This window comes from Osmerus eperlanus, chromosome 9 (assembly GCF_963692335.1).
Source record: "Osmerus eperlanus chromosome 9, fOsmEpe2.1, whole genome shotgun sequence".
Classification (NCBI taxonomy): domain Eukaryota; kingdom Metazoa; phylum Chordata; class Actinopteri; order Osmeriformes; family Osmeridae; genus Osmerus; species Osmerus eperlanus.
In genome coordinates this window covers 3,038,373-3,062,579 of record NC_085026.1, presented here as the reverse complement: position 1 = coordinate 3,062,579, position 24,207 = coordinate 3,038,373, and the positions used below count along the sequence as shown (strand labels likewise).

At 50.4% G+C, this 24,207-nt stretch overlaps 1 protein-coding gene across 4 annotated transcripts in view; it reads right to left on the bottom strand.

Moving 5' to 3' along the window:
• Positions 1 to 24,207, bottom strand: part of syne1b (spectrin repeat containing, nuclear envelope 1b) — a 91,626-nt gene that overhangs the window by 39,819 nt on the left and 27,600 nt on the right. For 3 of the 4 annotated variants that reach the window (XM_062469363.1, XM_062469361.1, XM_062469362.1), the window contains 38 exons: positions 23,310 to 23,489; positions 22,872 to 23,022; positions 22,577 to 22,735; positions 21,576 to 21,758; positions 19,981 to 20,082; positions 19,575 to 19,778; positions 19,204 to 19,411; positions 18,678 to 18,790; positions 18,347 to 18,552; positions 17,913 to 18,062; positions 17,237 to 17,528; positions 16,882 to 17,054; positions 16,217 to 16,526; positions 15,926 to 16,090; positions 15,431 to 15,787; positions 15,030 to 15,166; positions 14,119 to 14,296; positions 13,799 to 13,981; positions 13,492 to 13,635; positions 12,678 to 12,833; positions 12,014 to 12,178; positions 11,581 to 11,753; positions 9,793 to 9,946; positions 9,398 to 9,541; positions 8,416 to 8,580; positions 7,792 to 8,109; positions 7,310 to 7,465; positions 6,796 to 6,966; positions 6,343 to 6,669; positions 6,013 to 6,165; positions 5,473 to 5,640; positions 5,165 to 5,341; positions 4,812 to 4,958; positions 3,940 to 4,065; positions 3,631 to 3,807; positions 3,026 to 3,291; positions 647 to 2,807; positions 130 to 467 (listed from right to left, as the gene is read on the bottom strand). In XM_062469363.1, coding sequence (XP_062325347.1) covers positions 130 to 467; positions 647 to 2,807; positions 3,026 to 3,291; positions 3,631 to 3,807; positions 3,940 to 4,065; positions 4,812 to 4,958; positions 5,165 to 5,341; positions 5,473 to 5,640; positions 6,013 to 6,165; positions 6,343 to 6,669; positions 6,796 to 6,966; positions 7,310 to 7,465; positions 7,792 to 8,109; positions 8,416 to 8,580; positions 9,398 to 9,541; positions 9,793 to 9,946; positions 11,581 to 11,753; positions 12,014 to 12,178; positions 12,678 to 12,833; positions 13,492 to 13,635; positions 13,799 to 13,981; positions 14,119 to 14,296; positions 15,030 to 15,166; positions 15,431 to 15,787; positions 15,926 to 16,090; positions 16,217 to 16,526; positions 16,882 to 17,054; positions 17,237 to 17,528; positions 17,913 to 18,062; positions 18,347 to 18,552; positions 18,678 to 18,790; positions 19,204 to 19,411; positions 19,575 to 19,778; positions 19,981 to 20,082; positions 21,576 to 21,758; positions 22,577 to 22,735; positions 22,872 to 23,022; positions 23,310 to 23,489 — 9,237 coding nt within the window. The remainder of the gene's footprint in view (positions 1 to 129; positions 468 to 646; positions 2,808 to 3,025; positions 3,292 to 3,630; positions 3,808 to 3,939; positions 4,066 to 4,811; positions 4,959 to 5,164; positions 5,342 to 5,472; positions 5,641 to 6,012; positions 6,166 to 6,342; positions 6,670 to 6,795; positions 6,967 to 7,309; positions 7,466 to 7,791; positions 8,110 to 8,415; positions 8,581 to 9,397; positions 9,542 to 9,792; positions 9,947 to 11,580; positions 11,754 to 12,013; positions 12,179 to 12,677; positions 12,834 to 13,491; positions 13,636 to 13,798; positions 13,982 to 14,118; positions 14,297 to 15,029; positions 15,167 to 15,430; positions 15,788 to 15,925; positions 16,091 to 16,216; positions 16,527 to 16,881; positions 17,055 to 17,236; positions 17,529 to 17,912; positions 18,063 to 18,346; positions 18,553 to 18,677; positions 18,791 to 19,203; positions 19,412 to 19,574; positions 19,779 to 19,980; positions 20,083 to 21,575; positions 21,759 to 22,576; positions 22,736 to 22,871; positions 23,023 to 23,309; positions 23,490 to 24,207) is intronic. The other variant, XM_062469360.1, reaches the window with a different exon arrangement.

Here is a 24,207-nt window from a genome sequence, read left to right as displayed (position 1 = left end):
AACAATGCAGGAGACTACCACAGTCTGAACTTAACCTTCACAACTACGTTTGTAGAGTAATGTTTTTAATAAAGCTGTCCCCACTATGTCTCTCTCCTTCTTCCGTCTCTCTCTCCAGCATGGTCCTACCTGTGCAGGACGTCATGGTGACACTGCAGCTGGTCGCGGACCTCCACGCCCCTCTGCTGGGCCGACTCCACGCTGAGGCGGATCTGCTGCCTGGCCGTGGGGTTCACCAGGCTATCCAGCTGGGGCGGCAGGGCTTCCAGCTCCCTCAGGTGGGCCAGGAACTCCTGCTCGGTGGCCATGATGTCGTCCTGCTGGCGGAGGCACTCCTCGTAGTTCTCCACGTCCACCCCCAGGCTGGCCTGCTGCAGGAAGGCCACGGCGTCCTCCAGCCACTCGCAGGCGGACTGCATCCTGAAGTGGTACTTCTGGCACAGCGACAGGGCTTCCTCTAGGGTGATCTGGAGAGACGGGTGGAGATAGGTGGCGAGGTATGTGTATATATATATATATATTTTTTTTTTTTTTTTACTTTGAGAAAAATATTTTTTTTTATTAAAAAAGTGTTTGGAATGTTTACTTATAGTATAATCTAGTATAGTTCGTCAATATATTGAATGTTTTTGTGAGAGGATCTCACCTGTTTGGAGCTCAGAGCTTGTTGGACGTCCGCCTGCAGCTTGGCCATCTCCTCCAGGCTGAGGTCAACATGGGCGGGGACGAGCTCATTGGCACTGGTGTACTTCTGCTTCTCCCTGCTGCTGAGGGCGGCCACGATCCTCAGTCTGGACTGGATCTCCTCCTGCATGATCTGCTGCTTCCTGATCTCCTCCTGGACCTTCTCCACCCTCACGTCCACGATCACCGCGCAGCCGAGCTCGTCCCTGACCTGCTGCAGCCAGTCCAGGGTCCTCTTCACTTCCGTCTCAAAGTCCTTGCTCTGGACAAAGCGGTTCTCGCACTCCTCGATCAGCTCTCCCACCGCCGACTGCAGGGAAAGCAGCTCGTCCTGCCAGAGGACCACCTGGTCCCTGGAGGCCTCGTGGGCCGCCTGCTCCACATGAGGAACCAGGCTGTCCATCTGCTCCATCAGCCTGGACAGGTGGGAGTTGGCGCTCTGGAGGCTCCCGGCCAGGGCGTGGTAGTTCTTCAGCCTCTCCTCGGCCGACTGGGTCTCGGCATTCACTTTGACCAGCTGCTCCTTGGTGGCCTTCAGCTCAGAGTCCACCTGCTTGGCCATGGCCTTGTGGTCCTCGAAGGACTCCAGGGTGTCCTCCAGGTGCTCCACTTTCTGCTCGATGAGCCTCTTCAGGCCGTTGTAAAGGCTCACCAGCTGGGTCATCTCCTCGGGCCTCCAGGGCTGGCCGGTGCTACGGAAGCCTTCCTTCTTCTGGTTCAGCTCGCTGACAGCCTGGCCGAGGTTGCTCAAATCCCCCTGGAGCGTTTTGTAGTCGTGCTGCAAGCTGACCACCTCCTCTGTCTGCAGGCCAACAGGCTGGTTCCCCAGGGAGTGGAAATGATCCTCCAGCTCTTTCAGGGCCTTGTGGGTCACGTCTATGAAAGAGGCGTACTCCTTGCGTGCCAGAATGGCCTGCTGGATCTTGTCTTGTTTCTCTTTGGCCAGGGCCAGTATGCTGTTGTACTGCTGAGGGAGAACATTGAGCTTCTCATCCAGGTAGCAGTGGTCCACTTCGTTCAGGGTTGGCAGGATCTCCTGGCCTGCCCTCTGGACTGTGAGAAGAAGATTCTCGTACTCCATTGCCTGCTCTATTATCTGCTGGTACTTCGCTAGCTGCACGTTCAACTCTGCGTCTCCGTTCATTAAATTGATCTCAGGGAAGGTCACGATATCCGCTTGCTTCAGCCATTGACATGTCTTCTCCAGGTCGGCCTTGAAGTACTTTCTAGAGACGAGCACCTTCTCCAGCTCCTGCAGCCTCTGGCCGCACCTCTGCAGAGCCTTCTCAAAGATGCACTGCAGCTCCTGGAGCTTGGAGAGCAACTCAACCTTCTCGTCCGCGGTGGCGTCCCTCATCAGGTCGCGGCCCTGGGACCACAGGGAGGTCAGCTCGCTCTGGTAGGCCTTCAGGCTGCTCTGGATGTTCCTGCAGGTCCTCACCTGCTTCGCCAGGTCGTCGGGCATCAGGGCAATGTACTCCTCCGCCTGGACCTTCTTCTCATTCTGCTGGACCCAGGCAATGGACTGGCCGACTGCCACGAGGAACTGCGTGCGCTCCGTGAACGCCTTGCTGAGGTGCTTCCGCCGCTGGGCCACCTTCACACTCAGGGACTCCACCTCGGCCTGGGTGTCAGAGATGAGCCTTTGGAGCCGCTGGCGCTCGTTCAGCCCCAGGTGGGCCAGCACGCGGTCGGCGTCAGCCGTGGCCTGGGCCAGCAGCAGCTGCTTGGCCTCCAGCTCGCTGCAGATGCTCAGGTGGTCGAACAGGAAGCTCTGAGCCAGCTCCGGAGGGGGGCTCATCTTCATGGCCTCGGACAGGGCCGGCTGCTGCTCCTCCACCCACTCGCAGGCCTCCCTCAGGCGGGCCTCCACCTGGCCCATATCCTCCAGGGTCACCACAGAATCCTGGATCTTCCTCTTGATGAGGCTCTGCAGCTGGGTCCAGCGCTGCTCAAAGTGGCTGATCTGCTCTTTGACCAGCTCCTTGTCGTCCAGGTTCAGATGATGGATGACCTTCTGTCTCTGGTCTTTCAGGTCCTCCAGGGTGCCTCGCTCGTCCTCCAGAGTCACGGCCAGCTTCCTGAGGGCTTTCAGGTGTTCCGAGGTACTTTCAGCATCCGTTCTGGGGAGAAACCAACACATGAACATATAAACCAACGCAAACAATGCATGGCCTTCATGACATTCTTAGATAACTAGGCAACTGTATAAATACATCACGCACATTACCATAACAACATGTCTGTACTGTGACTGCAAAACCCAATATGTAATATGACCACAATAAACCATATACCCACAAATACACTGCTTTTAATCACATGTTTTGGAGAACCTCACCTAGCCATATTGTCCCACTCCTTGGACACGTGTTCAAACAGGGCCTCTATAGCCGTGATGCAATCCTGGTACTCTTTAGTCCTCCGCACATCCTCCTGTCTCTGGTCCAGCAGCTTGTTGGCCTGGTGACACAGCTCCAGCCAAGAGTGGCTGAGTCGGCCAATCTCCGTGTGCTCCGGGGAGTCCTGACCCCCGCTCAGCCTGCTCACGCTCTCTGTCATCCTGGTCAGGGTGCTTTGCTTGGACTGCAGCTGCTGGCAGAACTCCTGTCGGCCACGCCCCCAACAAATGTAAATGAAATACAAAGGAAGAAGGACTCAGTGTAATTATCTATATTAGGAGTCAGCATGCTGAAATGAGTAGCAGCATCAGCAGAAATGCAGCCCATCCGGACAATCACGCAAAGCTGTGAGATTACATAGAAGATGAAGAAAGTGGTGAAGATGTAGACAACTGGAGGTGTAGAAGAAGGAGGTGTGGAAATAGAGTGGGTAATAAGACTGACTTAATAGGACCTCACTACCTATTAACTAGGTCTAACTCTTACTACAAGCGCCTGGATCTGAAGAGTTACTGAAGAGTGTGGTAGCAGTGGGGCGACCTACCTTGGCCTGAGTGAGCATGTTGTGGGCTATCTTGGTCTCCAGCTCGGCAGGTCGCCTGGAGAGTGTGACTAGCTGCTGCTCCACATCCTGGAAGAGAGCCGTTAGCTCCTGCTTCTGCTCCTTGATCTCCCTCCAGCCCTCCGACAGCTCCTGGGAGCTCGACATCCTCTCCTCGATCTGCAACAGCACACACGGTAGAAGGTCCAGGGTTCTTATAAGGGATTACTTTAGCTCAAGGGTGTTGGATAGAAAGGACGCTGGGGGTCAGAAAGGTCACTGAAAGGTCATGGAAAGGTCAGGGCCCCTCACCGTGAGTTTGACCTGCTGGACGTCTGTGGCGGTGACTCTCACAGCATCATCAGCCAGATCGCAGACAGTACACACCAGGTCCAGGTAGGTACTGGCCTGCTCCTGGAGAGCGCGATAGTGCTTCACCTGAGCAGACACCAGGAACGATTCAACAATCAGGCACCACATAAAACTGGTCTTAAAGTAAAATCTTTAACCTTGTCCTTTTTTAAGTGAATAACTGTATACTAAATCATTTAATATCACAGCAATATAAAAAACATGGTTGTAAGTTCAAGTCAACAACAGCCCAGTTTTCTCAGAAATGACAAAGTTAGAGATGGAGTGTTTGTTTTCGCCATGGAAACAGGAATGCTGGAATTTCCAGAGCACAGACACCCACAACCATAGATATATATATAAACACTAGATGTCTTACGGCGGAGTCTAGAACGTCCGCACATGGTGGCCATCTTGCTACAGTCAACTCGCTTACCCATAACATTGTGTTGAATCTACATGTACTTTTAAAATGACCATAACTTGCTCAATTTTCAACCGATAATTATTCATAAGTATGCAGTGGCATACCGACATCTCTGACGTTGATAACAAACCAAACCGTTTCAAAATCGGTTGAAAATTGAGCAAGTTATGGTCATTTAAAAAGTACATGTAGCATCAACACAATGTTGTGGGTGAGCGAGTTTACTGTAGCAAGATGGCCGCCATGTGCGGACGTTCGACTCCGTTGTCCGGCAACGCGGACGAGACATCTAGTGTTTATATATATCTATGCCCACAACACACTTCATTGTCATGGAGACAAAATTATTATTATGTCACTTGATTCCAATGTCCGTCTATGGAGATGGGTCAGCGCTACGCAGTACCTGCTTGAGCGCCTCCTGCAGGCCGGAGGGGGCCTGGTCGTGCAACCGGAGCTCCTCGTGCACCGTGGAGAGCCAGACCTGACACTGCTGTAGGGTGTCCTGGTGACTGACATGCTTCTGCAGCTCCCTGTCCAGGCTCTGGTACACCTGAGGGAGCACGCACACGCAACACCGCAGCCAAGGCAAGTTAGAGAAGAGCTCAAGACTGTGCTCAGGTAGATAATGGTGTCTGAGGATATGTCTAGTGCAGTGTTAGAGTGTTTGACTACACATGATGAGGCTGTGTGTTCAAATCCCCACATGAATCCTTTTTTTATATATATTTATTATATTCACATTACATGTCGACTTACGCGTTGGGCGGTGCTGCAGATGGCAGAGTAACTGTCTCTAGTGCCCTGCAGGTGGGCCTGGACCTGCTGACTGATCTTAGCCTGCACTTGGTCAGAGCCGCTGGCCACCAGGTCTTCACCTTTGCCTTTCAGACTTGTCAGGCGCTCCTCAAAGCCGGCGATCTCCTCCATTATGGCCTGCAAATACCCAGAAACAAAGCAGTCTCAAAACAGGTTAAAAATGGGACCATGGCACACCAAGCAACAGCCAAACGATTAATTTAATTCATTGTCATTGTCCCATTGTGAGCCCAGGTGGTAGCGGTCACCTTGTGCCTGGCTAGCTGCTGGGTGGCCATCTCCATACTGCTGGTCTGCATGGAGTCAGAGGTGACCAGGCGGCTGGACATCTGTAGGAGCCACTTCTCCACCTCCTGCAGATCGCTGTTGTAGCTCTCGTGCTCCTTCAGCCACTCCTGCATGCTCTGTACCTGGCCCTGCAACCAAACACCACCCCACCTCCTCCTTAGAGCCTAGCCCACGACAACAACCCCCCCATCTCCAACCTCTCTCCATCCAGATACAACAGTCAGGTAGGCTAATACGACCACAGGCCTTCAGTGAGTAGAGACCACCACGGATAATATATAAACCAATATTTAGGTTGGTTTAGGTGCAGTTTTTGGGGCGTATGTGAAGCCCTCTATGACATGCTTACATGAATAAAAAAGGGCAATATTAATACAATCTGCTTTGCTATAAAATGTGTATTTTTTACCTGCCTATGCAGCCGAATGTACCTGACGTAGCAAGACTATAATTTTGGAATTCGAACCAAATTCAAAAACATGGTCCGTGGTAAGACCTACCTTGGCTGCAGTGCAGATGTCTTGATAGTCTGTCTGCAGCCGGCTGAGGTTGTCGCTGATGGTAGGATCGTGGACTGTCTCCAGCAGAACCTCTCCCTTCTCCACCACAGACCTCACCGCTGACTCGTGAGACTGCACAGTCTGCTGGATAGTCTAGATGACGACACCATTCAAATGTTTATGAAATGAGTACCTTTGTGAGCCACCCTGTATTCTACACAAGTGACATTCAACAATAATCGACAGCTTTTTAAGTATTTCCTTTGTTTTGTGTAAAGTATTTTCAGTTTACATGAAATAAAACTGTATTATTATGACCCATTGAGCTACCCTGTATTTGGCTAGCTGAGCTTTCTTCTGGTAAAGCTCTGCCTTGGGCTCAACGGAGCAGCCCAGCAGAGCCTTGGTCTCTGCCAGCCACTGGGCCTGGGTCTTGTACTTGTCCAGGAAGTCTCTGGAGAGAGCGATGCATTTCTCCAGAGCGCTGTGCTCGGTGCGCAGGGCGGCCGTCAGACCCTCCAGCTGGGAGAGGCGCGCGTCCACCTCCTCTTTCAGCTTCTGGGCCTCGGGTTCCTCTAGGAAGGCCAGGGCTCGTTCTGTCTTCTCCCTCATGGTCTTCAGGAAGCTGTGGCCCTGCTCCATGTCTGCCTGGAGGGCCTGAGAAACAGACGGGATAGGAACACGGTAGTCAGGCTGCTGTTATACACTGAGAAGAGCTGAGGAGGTTTTTTTGGAGCAGTTTTATGATGTTTGGTGTTTTAGATGGTCCGTTAACTTAAGTACCTCCAGTTTCTTCATCTTCCTCTCCATGGCAACACGGTCCACCGTATCGATGCTGACAGCCACAGCTTTGAAGCTGTTCTGCGCGGTGCTCAGCCAGTCAGAGAAGGTGCTGAAGCCACTGTGGGCCTCCTCTATGCAGGACACCTCCTCCTGCAGCTGTTTGATGGTGTCCTACAACACAGACCAGGACACAGGAGGGAAACATGTCAGGAAAGAGAGGAGAGGGCCGCTCATATCAACTGGCAGATGTGTGTGCATGCGTGTCAGAGGGTGTGTGTGTCAGAGGTTGTGTGTGCTGTTGAGTGTTAGGTTTGCTTCGGTTAGATCGGTTTGTTGCTCATAGACGTGTAGATGTGGGTTTCTATATGCTAGCTTGGCCAGTAACAGAGCCCCATGTCACAGTGTCAGTGTGTGTATGTGTGTGTGTGTGTGTGTATCAGTGTATGGGGGTGTGTGTAGCAGTGTGTGTCAGGTAGTGTTTGTGTGTGTGTCAGGTTGTGTGTGTGGGCCCTACCAGGAGGTGCAGCAGCAGGGCGTGGTAGCGGGCGGTGAGCTGGGTGGCCCGGGTGCTGACGCGGCTGCTCATGTGGGTCTCATCCAGAACCTGGCGAGCCAGCACACCCAGCCCCTCCATCTCCTCTTGGTACACCTGCACCTCCTCCTGCCAGCCCTGCAGAGAGGGGGGAGGAGGGGGAGACAGAGATAGAGTCAGGCATTGACATTAACAGAGAAAAAAGAGAGAAGTGAGAGAGAGGGATAAAGAGAGGGAGAGGTAGAATGATAGAAAGAGAGGGAGAGAGAGAGACAGAGAGAGAGAGAGAGATATATACATTAACAGAGAGAAAAAAGAAGTGAGAGAAAGAGCAAGGACAAAGCTAGAGAGAGGGACAAGAGAAAGCAAGATCTCAATATCACAGAAGCAGTAACTACAGCACAACAACAAGAACACAGAGACTAGCTGTGACCCCCCCCAGAGTCTCCTGACCCCCTGCTGACCTTAATCAGCTGCAGCTGAGCCTCTTTGGTCTCCCGGTCAGACCTGCGATGGCTGCGCAGCTGGCCCTTGGTCTCCATGCCCTTGAGCCAGCTGTCTAGGCGCTGGAACTTCTGCTCCATCTGCCTGAGCTTGGCCAGGGCGCTGTTGAGCTGGGCCCTGGTGTCTCCCAGGCGGCCCTGGTACATCCTCCAGTCCTGCTGCAGGGTCTCCAGGGCCCGGTCCTCGATCTGGGGGGCCCCCCAGAGGACAACGTGGTCTCGGCTCACCACCAGGCTGTTGAGTAGGGCCTGGCCCTCTGTGCAGTGTCTCTGCAACTCCTAGGAATGGAATTAGGTAACCTTTCAATGTTTGGAGCTCCACGCATAGGAAATAAGGATCACTGGATACCTGAGTTAACATTATTTCAAATGTTACTATTTTTTATGGAGTATTTTCACTTCAACAAAAGGGTAGAAAGTGTAAATTATCCCTAATTCCTGTATGTGAAAGCAGATTTTTTTTTAAATATATATTTGTATTTCCTATTATCAGTTAAAAAGGTAAAAAAAGGGCAATTTTCCTTTATAGTTCCTTCATAATTTTGTTTCTGTAAGTGAACACAAAGAGATGCTATATGTTGGGACCTGTAGCTTCTGAAGAGTCTCCTCCAGAGTCTCCAACTCCCCCTCCAGCTGGGTGTAGCAGCCCAGCTTCTCCTGCTCCTGCTCCAGCCACTGCTCAAATGCTTGCAGCCCCCTCTGGTACTCCTGGTGAGCCTGAACCAGCTGCTCTGCCTTTCCCACCGCACTCTGGAGGAACAAACACGCTAGCTATGACTATGTTGGAGATACATAATTTCAGTTTCAGGTTGCCTGTGCACCTTATCTATAGGATGGAGTAAGTATAGCCTACATATAAACATATATATAAACTATAACTACACATAACTATATACCTATATACCTGGGAAGCACCTGGGAAGCACCTAGGCTGTTAAGCACCTGGGAAGCACCTGGGAAGGACCTAGGCTATTAAGCACCTGGGAAGCACCTGTGAAGCACCTGGGAAGGACCTAGGCTATTAAGCACCTGGGAAGCACCTGGGAAGCACCTAGGCTGTTAAGCACCTGGGAAGCACCTGGGAAGCACCTGGGAAGCACCTGGGAAGCACCTGGGAAGCAGCTGGGAAGCACCTAGGCTGTTAAGCACCTGGGAAGCACCTAGGCTGTTAAGCACCTGGGAAGCACCTAGGCTGTTAAGCACCTGGGAAGCACCTGGGAAGCACCTGGGAAGCACCTAGGCTGTTAAGCACCTGGGAAGCACCTGGGAAGCACCTAGGCTGTTAAGCACCTGGGAAGCACCTAGGCTGTTAAGCACCTGGGAAGCACCTGGGAAGCACCTGGGAAGCACCTAGGCTGTTAAGCACCTGGGAAGCACCTGGGAAGCACCTGGGAAGCACCTGGGAAGCACCTGGGACTATATGTATAGCAATTAATCGCAGATCAAAAGGTTGCAGGTTCAAATCCCCAATGTACAGTCTGTCGGTTTGGATAAAAGCTAAATAATAATAATAATAAAAAAAATAGTTTTCCTGCTGCTATGTGCTGCTGCTCTGCAGCCTGCGTACCTTGGCTCTGCGTCTGACGGTGTTGTAGCGCTCCTGCAGGTCCTGCAGCTCCAGCTGGGCCACGTAGTGCTCCGCCATGCTGGCACTCTTAGCCGTGATGGTATCCAGCAGGCTGCTGTGGCTCAACACCTCCTCGTGCAGCAGCTGAGTTAACACCACAACAACACTGGGTTCACTTCAACGACAGGCTGTTTAGGCTTCAAACGTGGCCATATTATTGTGTTGGTGGATGACCAAGAGCCCATGCACCATACAAATGTAAAAGGAAATCTACTTTGAAATACTCTGTCAATACTGCATCATTAACTTAAGTTAACTTGGATCTAAACCTGGCCAGATACATTCAGTATCGCTCAGTCGGGCATGTGTGCTGTCTTGCAGCATGTATCTGATACCTTGGCTTTGCCCAGGTTGGCAGTTTTGTCCCTCATCTCTGGACACTGTTTGTCTGTCGGGTTGAGACTCTCCTCCACCCGCTCCACCCAGGTCACGAACTGGCGCACGTCCTCCTGGTAGCTGGTCCATTGGGAGAGGGCACCCTCCAGCTGGCTGTGGGGAGATGGACAGCACATCAGTCCACACAGTCATCATCACTTGGAATGGCTGGGAGCACTGGAGTTTTTCTTTCAATTACAGGAGTTCTACTTGGAACTAGAGAGGGTACCATTGGTGGGGAAATTGTGATAGTGCTTGAGGCCGCTGCAGCAGGGGCAGTTTCACCTATTTTCTATCACCTCCAAACCTATTCTTTTAAATAATATCAAATGTCCAAATATTTGGAGAAAAACAAGCCTCTATGGGTGTAGTTTTTTTACTTTTGTATTTTTACAACTATGTCTGTACATTATGAAGATTTCATAGATTAAAAAGCAAACATCCATTTGTTGCTGCTTATTTCCACTTCAAAATACTGAGGGCCTCATGTATGTACATTCACAAACGTAGCGTTATTAGCGCCATGGCCAACCCGCAGATTGCACACGCTGTGACACTTTATACAGTTTATGTCGTATTTACTAAACCTGCAGGTCATCAGGTAATCAGCGCCTTTCTCCGCCCACTATACCGTACATTGCGAGCATTTAAACGTGCAATTGAATGGGCCTTCTCTCTTTCTATCATGGATCAGCCACCAAAGTCAAAACAGTGATGACTGTTTGAAATGATCCTGATGCCAATATTTGTAATGTAGCGAGGAGTTTAACAACTGCTGGAATGGAACGTGAACACTGAGTCGGAGATTCAATGTAATCTTTGATTTCTTCCAGTAACTGTAATATTGCATGGCTGCTTAATCTGTAACGCCTATGAATAAGACATTGGGCAATCTTGTGTAAAAATTGTCCTAAACAAGGCCTAAACTTCCATGTCTGGAAGACATGGAAGTTGACATAGGAAGACCTAAACTTCCTATTAAGTTTTCCCTTTCTACTAATATTTGTAGGCATCATATGGCATTTCATCAATAAAAGAAACCTCTTTGACACAAACCACATTGTCACTATAGCAGAATCTTAGTTGGATTGCAGCTCAAACAGTAGGCTACTACCGGTCAACTTAAAATATGCCCCTCCAAAAAGTAAATATGCTTGAAGTGTATTTTTACACATTTTACTGGCCAATATAACAAGTTTGCTGGAAATATGGTTTGATGCATTTCCAATTAATCTGGTGTCTAGTAATCAAGACAAGTTTGTTTAGCGAGAAGGAAACATGACTGGCTCGCTTTCTGTAGCTATCAGCTCCTATTGGTCTAAAGCTGAAGCCGATGGAATTTAGCTAACTGGCTGGTAGCTACAGTAGTAACAGTAACAGGATTGCTATTGCGTGTAACAAAACAATAGTCTAACGGGCTGGTGGGAATACCGAATTGCATCAATAAATGCATGGACAATTTATTATTTATTATTTCGCGCAATTTCTCCTAGAAGGCCAAGGAGGGGTGAGAAAGGCAAGCCGCCTAAACCTTTTCAATGCAGATAAAAACCCTGCAGGCCTAGGTAGGGTGGGAACATAAATATATGTGAGATAACAATAGGGTGCCTTGCTGAGAGCAAGCACAATTACTGGTGTTCTACTAGATATCATTGGATTTCTACATTGAATTCCTGTATTGTGATAACACTGCACTTCTCAGAGTGGTTCCGAGCAATTGATTTAAAGAGGACAGAAAGGATCCAGACCTCTTGCACTGGATGGAGGCAGACAGCAGGCCATCCCATGAGTCCTTCAGGTCCTGGATGTGTTTCCGGACCACAGGGACCCCCTCAGCTGAGGTGTTCCTCTGCACAGACTCCCCCCTGGTGGCCAGCATTTTCAGCTGAATCTCCTTCTCCTGGCGTGCTGTCAACAAGGCCTGGTGGGGGCCCAGACAGAAGATGGTCAGTCTGGTTCACGGTACTAAAACCCTGTTACTATTACAGTACAGTATAACTGTATCTCTGTTTCAGTTAGGGACCAGTCAGTCCATGCATTGGAAATGTGTCTCTTATGTCAAAACTAACAACAAGAGAGTCTAAAAGCATGACTGCACATCCACTGTGGTCACAATATGCATCAAAAATCATATTTAAGCATAAAACAACGTCCCGGCCGATTGTCGTCTGTGTCCCGTACCTCCAGCTTGATCATCCTGCTGTCCAGAACATTCTTGTCAGCGGTGGGGGTGCAGTAGGTCTGCAGCATGTGACTTGTATCTGCCACCCAGTTCTGCAGCTCCTTCAGCCCCTGGGAGAAGAGCTGGTGCTCAGTGACGATGCGGTCGATGCGGGAGGCCTTCTCCTGAGGAACCACACAAGCCAGATTCGCAGTCAGCGCTGCACATTCTCCCTGCATGCGTTCACTCGTCTCAAGCCAGGAACACCTCACCCAGGTGCCCACACATGCTGCCAGGAACACCTCACCCAGGTGCCCACACATGCTGCCAGGAACACCTCACCCAGGTGCCCACACATGCTGCCAGGAACACCTCACCCAGGCGCCCACACATGCTAATGCTACAAAGCTACAATAGAACCACTATGGAGAAATGTAAGACCAGTCATAGTCATGTGAACACATGAAAAGCTATCACGCTAATAATTAGTAAACAAGAAACCATGTTAGGTTACAACTCACAACTTTCACCACACCTACAAAATAGGCACGATCGAATTGGCATGTTCATTAACATTACACAACGTAAAGCAAAGGCTTTCTCCACACAGACATAGTCAAGTGCCAGAGCCCTCCTCTCCCAGCCCAGGGGCCATACAGAGGCGGGCAGGCAGGCAGACGTTACCTTGGTCAGGTTGGTTAAAGCTAGGTACTGAGCAGACAGCTGGGAGACACGGTGCACAAAGCCTTTCCCGGCGGCGTGCTCGTCCCACAGGCGCTGAGCCTTCTCTCTCAGCCTGCTCAGCTGAACCTCCTGAGAGGCTAACTCCTCTAGCGCAGACTGGAAGAGCACAAGCAGGTTAGCACAGATGCATGCAAGCACACACAAACACACACACAGAGACCCAGAAGGAGACGGGACGGTTAACGTCAGACGGTTAGACCACAGGGGTTAGGAAGACAGCGTGGTGAAAGGGAGAGAGGGAGGGAGGGAGAGAGAAAGGAACAGAGGAAGGGAGGGAGCGAGGGAGGGAGGGAGGGGGGACAAAGGGAAGGATGGAGGGAGGGAGGGAAAGAGGGAGGGAGGGAGAGAAAGAGGGAGGGACTGAGAGAAAGAGGAGGAGGGAGGGAAGGGACCCTGTCAATGTTAGGGTCATGAAACAGCATTCAGGATCCTGACACATAAAAAATAGATTTATGGACACTGCAGACAGGGAGTTTTAATGCGAGCGTTTGAAAGACCCTAACAGAACCTAAAATTGTTATTGTTATTTCATATTAAATGAACAGAAACATTAACAGCCTTAAAGATGAGCAGGACAAGATGGCGGCACATTAGCGGTTAGCTGTTGAGACGAGCGCTGACACGGCACTGCAAGCTGGATGAGAGACCGTCGTTTCCTGAGACTGAAATGGGCTTCCTCTCGGCAGTGCTGGTGGGGCTGGTGGTGATGTGGATGGCTTTTAGCAGTCTCTCTCTACCCTAAGGGGAACTGTACCTGCAGCTTGCAAAGCTCCTGCTTCTTGGCGGTGAGGTCATGGAGACGGGCGCTGCTCTCCTGCACGCTGGCCTCCGTGTCGTTCAGCCAATCCTGGAGAGGCTCGGCGCTCGCCTCAAAGTCCTTCATCTGAGACTGAAGGTTCTAGAAGCAAAAAAGTCCAGCGTGATTTTCCACACGCATTTCATCGCAAACTGAATAATATTTGATCAAATAGACATTGTATCTGATAATTGACTAGTCACATCTAATAAAATATCCAGATAATAAAATAGACAGAGAATAAAGACATGTCCAGATATCTTACCTGCAAAGCTGTCTCTCTTTGGTGAAGGTTAGACATGAGAGTCTTCCAGTCCTCTCTGGCACTGCTTATTTTAGAGAGAACAGCCTCCACCCTGTCTTTCACTGCAACACTGTTGACCAGCTCACCGCTGACCACCACCGAGTTGAGTTTAGACTGGCCCTGCTCCCTGTCACTCACAAACTCCTGCAGAGGAACCAAGAGATGAAGACTCACTGTGGGGAACCGTCCATTTCTCAACAGACAGGGGCTTTGGATGAGCTTTCTGTGTCTATCTGTGGTGAAACAGCCAATGGATCTCTCTCTGTCTCTCTGTGGCATACCTGGATCTTCTGCAGGCTGGAGGAGGCCTCGCTCAGGTTCTGTGGCACGTCAAAGGACTTGGCCGTGTTAATCTTGGCGTTGACCAGCCACTGCTGAAAGTCTCGGTAGGCGGAGCGGAACCTCTGGTCTAGAACCTTCTCTTTGCTCTGGCACTGCCTGGAGGCCTGGAGGCTCAGACTGAGCCACAGCAGAGGAAGGGTGGGGTGGGGGGGTTGAATATCAAGCAAAATGTTCAAGCAAGGCACCTTCAAGACAGCAACAAAGCCTAGACTAGGACATCAGCTTTGGGAACTCAACAATCTCACTTATTAGTTCAGTTCAGAAAAGGCTTTATTGGTATGAAATACCTTTCTAAATATTACCAAAGCTACAAGGAGGTTATGAAGATAATAATATGTCTCGCCTGTATGTGATGCTTCCTACCTAAGGACTAACACATTTTTGGTCTTAGGGGATTAAGGTTGGTGTGACTTCTTCCAAAGGTCTATAAATGTACAGTTTTTATTACAATCAACTAGTGCTGTCAAACGATTAAAATATTTAATTGCGATTAATCGCATTATTGTCATTGTTAACTCGCGATTAATCGCAATTAATCGCACATTTTTATCTATTCTAAATGTTCCTTGATTTCTTTTTGTCCCATTATTTTTTCTCATTTTAATGCTCTTATCAACATGGAAAAGTGAAAGAATCTGAGATTTCTCAACGACAATCAGGCGAAAGAGACAAATTTAGCCGTTTATCTCCATAGACTCCCATTCAACATGCACTCGCTCGCGATCACCCCCAGTGGAACTCTGGTGGAACTGCAGCCAAATTCGGTACAATGGGGTTTAATAGGGAGTGGCAAAGCTCTCCTTAAACAGGCTCTGGTTTGAGTGTCTGGTGCTTCGTGAAGCTCACTCACCTGTTGTATTCCTTGATGAGGGAGGACACCCTCTCTGACTGAGTGCCCAGGTCTCTGGAGAACCGGCACAGGTCGTTCAGCTGGGTCTTCAGGCTGTCTGACATGGGCTCTGCTTTCACCAGCCCGTCCAGAGTGTCCTGGATAATTCAACAGAGAGGAAAAGGACCGATCTTGTGGTTGCTTTGGTACTAATCCTCAGAATGGGTGGGAGAATTCAACAATCCTCATAGGCCATTTCTAGCCACATCCGTGTCTGCTAAAATGGATACATGACGACTGGCCACTTCCAGCCGTTTCCAGATAAGAGCGTTTGCCAAATGTACATTTGAATCATTCCAGATGTAAATCTGCTGTTCTGTTCCATCTCCTGTGCTCTGCAGGTGCAGGGTTCTGGTCCTCACCTTAGCAATCTGCCAACCCTCCACGGCCTCCTCCGGGCTGCTCTTCACCTCGGCCTGGGCCAGCCTGAGGCGGTGCTGCTTCAGCTGGCCGCCAAACTCCCCCAGGTCCTTCTCCAGCCGGGCAGTCAGGCTGCTGAATTCCTGCTCCGAGGTGGCGATCTGAGAGAGTGCTGTCTCCAGGGCGCCTCGCGTCTGCAGCGCCCCGCGCTCCCACTGCTCCCAGGACGACAGTAGCGCTGACTCCTCCCGCTCCACGGCCTCGAAGCCCCCGGCGCCTGTGTGGTCCCTGGCTGCCGCTCCGGCCCGCTGCACCCGGCTCAGCCTTTCTCGGCCGCACTCGCGAGACTCAATCAGCTCCTGACACAGAGGAAGTCACACAGGAATCTGTTATCATTACATCAAAGCAGAGGTTTGTGTCTTTGGAGAGTTATGATATCCCGTTCAACATCACAGTGGGAGTGATGGATTGTTGGGATTTTATGTACGCATCCTCACCCGGACTTTGGAGAGCTTCCTCTGTATGGAGGCCGAGTCTCCTGATAGGTCAGACCAGCGCTGAAGCTCCTCCTTTGCGGAGGTCAGCCAATCATTGAAGTCCCTCACAGCTTCCTGATACTCCTCATGCTCTGACACAATGTCCTCCATGGCCTGGACCTTAGCCTTGGGAGCAAAGGATCATGGGACACAATCTCAGAATCAATCATGGGAAACTCAGCCTTGAACACAGCCACACTTCCAAACACACAAAATGCCGTAATGACAGTCCCCTGGTTTTCCGCGGCCTACCTTGACGACGGCTGTGATGTCTACAAAGTGCGCGCTCAGCTCCGCCCTCGACTCCGGTCCGAAGACCGGGTCGTCGGTCTTCTCGTGAAGCTCCACTGCCTTCTCCATCAACCTGGCCAGCGTGGCGCCATGGGCGTCCACATCGGCCAGCACGGCCCTGAGGCGCTCCAGGAGACAAGCCTTCTCCTTCAGCCCCGGCTGCTGGGCCAGGGCCACGCCCACATCCTGCTCCACTGTCTCCATCCACTGCTGCAGCTGGTTTCTGCTGTCCAGGAAGCTGCTCCACTGGGTCACCGTCCACTCCAGACGGCTGAGGGGACAACAGGTAAACACACCAGTTCACACACAGGTAAATATGTGTAAAACACAGGTAAACACACAGGTATACACACAGTGAAACATGAGTAAACACAGGTAAACATGGGTAAACACACAAGTATACACACAGGTAAACATGGGTAAACACACAGTGTGGCAAACCCACTAAGACTGAGGCCCCCCGGTGTGTCCACTGGCACCAGCAGAGAACACACAAGCCGTCTGTGAGCCCCCCACACATCCCTAAGTGGGGGTCTTATATCCCCTATTGAGTCCCCACTCAATTCCCGCTTCAGGTCTGCAGCTCTGATGGAGCTGTGCTACAGGGTGGATTTGGCCGGGCCTACCTATGACAGCTCATGGAGGTCATGAGCATGTTGGCCCAGGCATCTTTCAGGCTCTGCAGCTGGGAGCGAATGGCCTGCTGGCGCTCCTCGCTGTGGTGCTTCAGCACCTGCTCGCCCTTCCCCACGGTCATGTTCAGCTTCACCTCGCCCTCGCCCTTCATCAGCAGGATGTCCTGTTCATAGGAGGGAGGAAGGGAAGTATGAGTAGGGAAATAAGTAAAGAAGGAAGAAAGGAAGGAAGACATGCGCAGAGGAGCAGAGGATGAAACAATCACTTGAGTAAGACAACAGAAGAAGCAAAAATCTCAAGACAAGCCCAAACTCAACCACACTCCCAACCCTTCAGTAAACGGACCTGCACCAGGCCCAGCCTTTTCTCCAACGTCTCCTTGTTCCCCAGCGTGCTGTTAAGCGAGGCCAGCCTGTCCTTGGCGGCATTGAGCCAGGCCCAGGTGGCCAGCAGGGTCTCCTGGAAGGCCTGCTGCTCCTGCAGGGTGAGCTGGGCGCCACGTAGCCTTTCCCGGACGCGCCGCAGCAAGTCCTGGTGTTGGGACTGCAGCTGGGCCGCCACCCGCATCTCGCTGCCGTCGCCGCGCCCACCCTCGTTCAGGAGCTGCGCCTCCTGGCACAGGCGCTCGAAGCAGTCCCTGGCCGGGAGAGATGTGTGGACGTAGGGTTTGGTAAGAGAGGGTTGGATGTATGAAGACATGGTGATTAAAAATGAGCTAGTAACCATTTAACAAATAACCAATAACTAAATTTAAAAATTCTAGGTTTATGTTTGCTAATGAGTCCACCAATCTTTTTGACCAGTAAAACAATTTTATTACACCAGATAGTGTATATTAAACTGATATGATGAAATGATCTCCATTCAATGGATAATATTTATAAAATGATGGCTAAAAGCCATCGATCCTATGGCAGATATGAATATGCAGGACCACAGGTTTAGATTGAAAGATTTGGCACGAAAAACCTATCCTAATGCAGATAACAGCACACAGGAGCTTCAGAACTGAGATCCAGACCTCTCTCTGAGCACCTCCTGCAGGTCCTCGTCCACCCTCTCCAGTCTGGCTCTCTCCGGCCCGCTGTGCTTCCCCTCCGGCAGCTCTGCGGTCAACCGCTGCTCCGTCCGCCCCAGCCACCACTTTAACCTCTTCAGACGGCTCTCAAACCTGACACACACACACACCATGGTGTTGATAAACCCACCACAGGGCAGACACATACACACACATGCACCAAAGTGACGACAACACACACCACAGTGTTGGTGATGCTCCTATGTCACCCACAGGGGCCTTGATAGAGGAACATGCCCTGGTCTCCAAGATCTCAAAGATCAATGGACGTTAGGACATACTAAACATCCCACGTCAACATCAACCATGACCTCATCAACCTCAAACATCCCAAGCCATCTGCATGGTCCTGCCAGGGCTGTGAGTCTCAATCTCACCCGTTAATCTGGGTGGCGCTCTCCTCCAGAATCTGCTGATTGAGGCGGCACTGCTCCACAAAGCCGTCCCAGTCCTGCTGGATGGAGGAGAGATGCAGCTGGACCTGGGCCGCACTGGCTTTGGGGAGGTGGAGCAGGAGCTTCTCTCCTTCCTCACACACCTGAGTGAGGCGAACCTCGCCCTCCTCCACGCGCTCCAGTGCCCCCTGGTGGAGGATGGGAAGGGAAATGTATGGTAAGATGGGCTGTGCAGACTGTCTGCAGGGGTCAGAACCAGCGATGACTGTGGCTGTAGACTGGATTTGAGCGGTGCGCGGGTGGTGGAATGTACCTTTAGCTTCTGCAGCTTGCGCTCCACAGTGTGGATGTCTCCTGAGCGGTCGGAGCACTCCTTCACTATCTCTCTCTGCTCGGACAGCCAGCGGTGGAACTCCTGCACCAGTTCTACAGAGAAGCGGGGCAGAAGTCACTCATCTTCAGTACTACCATCAACACATTCCATATTTCAACATGAAGAAAAATAGAGAAATAACATTGGGACTATAGCACCATCTTTCAACTGAGAGAAACAACAGTTTCTACACAATCACACTATGGAGATAAAATTCCAGGGATAAATTCTGGGATTGCAAATCAATGAACAATTTCAACAGTTCTATTCTGTTAAAATAAACTAAAATTACTTTGGCACTCTCATATCATTCAAATTGAGAAAAGTATAACTTTAACTACTTTTATTCTGTATTCAAATAGACCCAATTCATTGGACGCCATCACCAAATGGAGCAAACACAATAACCCAGCCCTGCATCCTTACAGCAACCCCCTCCCCACCTCCTTCACCCATATCTGCCCACCGTTGAAGTGGTGCTGCAGGACGTGTTGTAGGGAGCCCAGGGTCCTGGCAGACAGCTGGTTCACCGCCTCGTAGCTCTTGATGAGGTCGGTGAGGGCGGAGCCCAGCCCAGCTAGCTCTTCAGACGGGTACTTCCTGCAGAGGGTGTTGAGGCTCTCCCGGGTGGAGTCGATGGAGCCCTGCTGGTTCTGCAGCTCCTTCTGGAGGTCCTGAGGGCCGCACACCACCCGTATACACCAACCATGTTAAACACACCACCCGTAAATACAGAACCATGTTAAACACACCAAATCCATTACTGGTGTCCAAATCCCTTTGTGAATGTTGATCTTTGTTCATGAATTTCCTTTGGGATCATTGAACTAATCTCACCCTCACTCTGCAGATGTCCTCTGGGTCTGTTCTGCCCGGCGAGGACACCAGGGACTCCTCCATGCTCTTCAGCCAAGAGGACATCTGGGAAATGAAGTCCTCCAGCTGCTTCCTCTGGGAGCTGAAGTCCCTAAGGTTTCCCCCGGCCTGCTCATGCAGCTTCTGCACATGGCTGATCTTCTTCCTCAGGTCCGCCTCCAGAACCTGATGGGAAACATGCACATGCTCAGTGCCAACATGCAAACAAACAGACTCAATCAAAGGATTTGAATGCAAGGTTCATGGATTTCACTGGAATTGACCAAGACCAATCAGATTGAACTGGAATTGGAAATCAAACCAAAACTAAAAACATTAAATCAAATCTTCTGTCATGAAGTGTGTTGTGGGGTTAGAGTTAGGGTACCTGGAGCTTGACAGGGACTTCCTGAGTACCACCCAGACGCTGCAGGTCTGACACCTTCCCCTGAAGGTCCTGCATCTGTTGCTGCTTCTCTCCAGTCTCCACCTGGGAGGAAAAACAGACCAACAGAAGGGTCTGGGACTGGTCCGACTGACACTCAAGAAGCTGCTGGACTAATGAAACTACAGGGGTTAAGAGTGTTTGACAGTATTCAACTGAGCAAACTTCATCAAATACAATTTGAATGTAAGCAAAGTGTCCGTGATTTGTGTCATAGTTGGAACCGAGGGGCAACAACTCTGATTCCTCCCACTGTATGAAAATGAAGCCAAAATATCCCGGGTTTATACGGCTGCTGCCATCTTGTTTTGGTGATGTCATTTGGAGCCAGAGTCTGCACAGTAGTGATTGGGTGATGAAGCTGTGATATTGAGGTCCCGATCAACACTTGCCCAACCCAATTGCAAGCACAAACTAACCCCTTTTCTATCGTCAAATAACTCATTAAGAACTAACTTATTAGAAAAAATAGCATTTTAACAAACACCAGCGCGATAATAATGACCTAAAATGAGAGAATTTTTTTTTTTTACGTGCAGTAACATGGAGGTGGCAGGACCTACAGAACCCCTGTTGCTCTTGAGAAAATGCGCTCGGCTACACAGTCGGCAGTTCTCGAATCGATCTCACGGTACTTTGATGGCTACGTCACAGTGACCTAGCCTCGGCGCCGTCTCAAGTTGGACAAAAAGTAACCAGAATTCACTTTTTCAAGTCAGCCGCCTGCAGCCGGCTGCGGCGCTGCATGAAGTCAGTCCAAGTCGAGCGCACCTAGTGGCTAGGGGTCCGTGCCAGTGGAGCGAGTGGTACGTGACAGTGGCTAGTGGTATGTGACAGTGGCTAGTGGTACGTGCCACCGCTGCCAGTGGTACGTGACAGTGTTTCCACTGGCACATGACAGTTACTGTGCTGTTGATAGTGGTATGCAAGTGTCTCGTGGCAGTTGCATTGGGTGTCTTGCAGCTTTTGTTTACTATCGTGTAACTGCCCCGCGGCCATTTTAGAATAGGCCAAAAACGCACCAAAAATTAACGTTATTTAATAAACTCTGCAGCGTTTATTCAAAGAAATATGGTAGTTTAGCGGCTGCGGCTAGTACAGTACTACTAATGTGAATAGCTTAGCAGCTGCAGCTATTCCTGAAGACAATTTGACATTGACCAGGTCAGAAGGTAAAGAAATACATTATTTAGGGGCCTCAATCAGTCTCTGCCTAGGGCACCCGAATCACTAGAACCGCCTCTGCACTGACCAAAAGTTTTCGTTACCTCTCTTTCTGGAACGGAAAACTCGGATTATGCCTCTTTTCAGGGTTAAACAACTCAAAATGTTCACTAAACCCGCTACCTGGAATACCCCACTGGACCATACCTCATTGTTTCCTGAGTTTGTGTTGTGCACTTGGGTCCACCACTGCCACCCCTGTAACATCTTTACCGTGGGGTGATTCAAATCAGGTACACCCAAGAATTTAAATGTTTTTTTTTGCTTGACCTGAGTCTTCCTGTTTCTCATTGAAGTCACCTGGTCTCTCTTACCTGTAGTGCTGCCAGCCTGGCGGACATCTTCTGGCTGTCGTTCAAGTTGTTGAGGCTCTCACTCAGCTCCAACACTGAGCTGTTGGTCCAGACATCGATCTCCTCGCTGATCTTCCGCACGTCGTCCCACACGGCCAGGCTCTGGCTCAGACTCTCTATGTTGTCATCAAGCCTCTCAGATACCTGCAGAGAAGATTAGATTTAAGATACAGTATCAGATACCCGCTCCTCACCTCTCCCCCCCTCACCTTCCCTTCATCTCCTCCCCTCACCCTCCCTTCATCTCATCTTCTCCCTTCCCCTCTCCTCTCCCCCCTCACCTTCCCTTTCATCTTATCTTCTCCCCTCCCCTCTCCCCCCCCCCCTCACCTTCCCTTCATCTCCTCTCCCCCCTCACCTTCCCGTCATCTCATCTTCTCCCCTCCCCTCTCCTCTCCCCCCTTCCCTTCATCTCCTCTCACCTTCCCTTTATCTCCTCCCCTCACCTGTCCTTTCATCTCATCTTCTCCCCTCTCTTCTCCTCCCCTCACCTTCCCTTCATTTCATCTTCTCCCCTCCCCTCTCCCCCCCTTCCCTTCATCTCCTCTCCCCCCTCACCTTCCCTTTATCCCCTCACCTTACCTTTCATCTCATCTTCTCCCCTTCCCTCTCCCCCCCTCACCTTCCCTTCATCTCCTCTCTCCCCTCACCTTCCCTTCATCTCCTCTCTCCCCTCAACTTCCCTTCATCTCCTCTCTCCCCTCACCTTCCCTTCATTTATTCCCTTCACCTTCCCTTCATCTCATCTCCACCCCCTTCCCTTCATCTCCTCCCCTCACCTTCCCTTTCATCTGATATTCTCGCCTCTCCTCCCCTCACCTTACCTTTCATCTCATCTTCTCCCCTCCGCTTTCCCCCCCCCTCACCTTCCCTTCATCCCCTCCCCTCTCCTCTCTTCTCATCTTTTTCTCCCTGCCGTTTCCACAAGTCCTCCCTCCCTGTATTAGCCAATCCTCACTCACATCGAGCCAGTGGTCCACCAGGCTCTCCATGTCCTTCTTCATCTGCGGGACTTCACAGTCTGGAATCTTTTTCAAGTCACTGAGCAGCTGTTTGCCTTTACTGGAGAACTGGTCCAGCTCTCGCTGTCGGACGGTCATCTCCATCTTTGCTGCTTCATGCTGGACAGGAAAGGGTGAGGAAAACGTGGGGAAGAAGAGCAGCCATTTTGAAAAGAATCATCTCTCGTCTCTAAGGTAGTTAAAGACAGGACAGCATTAGTATATGTTGTGATAGAACTAAGATGTGGATTCTGACCTTGGAGAGAGATCTCTTGGTTTCCTCGTGGTCCTGTAGGACGGAGCTGATCTCGGACATGGCCTCGGCACTGTCCAGGGTACTGTTTATGGAGGTCTTTAGGCTGTGATACTCTCTCATCAGCTCCACCAGCACGCCACACTGCTCCTGTCTGGAGAACACCAACCATGCTGAGTCGCTCTCTCTAAACCCTGTCTCTATACAGCTTTCAGGAGCTATCTAATTTCAAGACAACTGCATGAAATCAAATCTTATTTGTGTAGCCCTTTTTACAAGCAATGTCACAGAGGGCTTCACATTCGCCCTAACAACTGCACTTAAATCCTCACAGAAGACAAGGAATAACTCGGAGAGGAAACTTTGGGAGGACAACTGTCCTGTACAACTGTCTTACAATCTTCCTACCATTGTCACAACATCCCAGTTGGGTGAGCTTACCTGTCGGTGATGAGTCTCTTGGTGTCCCCCCAGGTGGTCTGCAGGAGGCTGATCTCCCGGAGCACCTCCCCAGCCAGCTCTGCGTCTCTCTGGGCCAGCTGCTCGCCCTTGTCCCTCAGCCACCTCTCCTCGTGCTGATGGGACTGGAGCTCATCCTCCAGCTGGCTGAAGAAGCGCAGCCTGAGGGGGGTGTCGTGGAAATTTTGGAATACAGTTATAATGTGTGTGTTTCATATATGAGGAATGTGTTTTAACGGAAGTCTAAAGTTGATTCAGAAGAGTCAACTCCATTTGGTAGAGATGCCATTTGCAGTTTATGACACCTGGGGAGGAGGAGACAGCTGGTCTGGAGACAATGTGAATTCAACTGTATTGTTATTGTGATCTGAGGGAGCAGTTTAACTGATAAAGCTGCTCTGACCCTTCCTGTTGCATTGGGTGGGGTTAATCAAATACTTGTTTGAAGTTGCCCACACAAAGAACAGTTGACCATTTGACTGGTGAACTCCTGTGGTTTTACTATCTACTGGTTTGGGGAGAGAGGCCACATTAAAGAACTGTGGGAACTTGATATGAAGTCAAACTGTCACTGAGCAGTGCTGACCAATCACAGAGTTCAGAGGAATCATTTGATCTAAAGTTTATATAAGGCAGGGTTTTAGGGTTGTTCTGTATCACTCTGGCGAACGACCTGTGGCTAGCACCTCCTTCGTTATGACTGATCACAAAGTACTTTGTTAATTCATGATTTGTACAAGCAAAATAAATTTATTGTAACCGCCATCTCTTGACTATTCAAATTTACACAGTGCCACTAGAATTTTTCCATGACAGGGGGGAGGGAGGGAGTCACTGGGTTGTAATTGTGTTCACTCACACACACACATGCAGATGCACA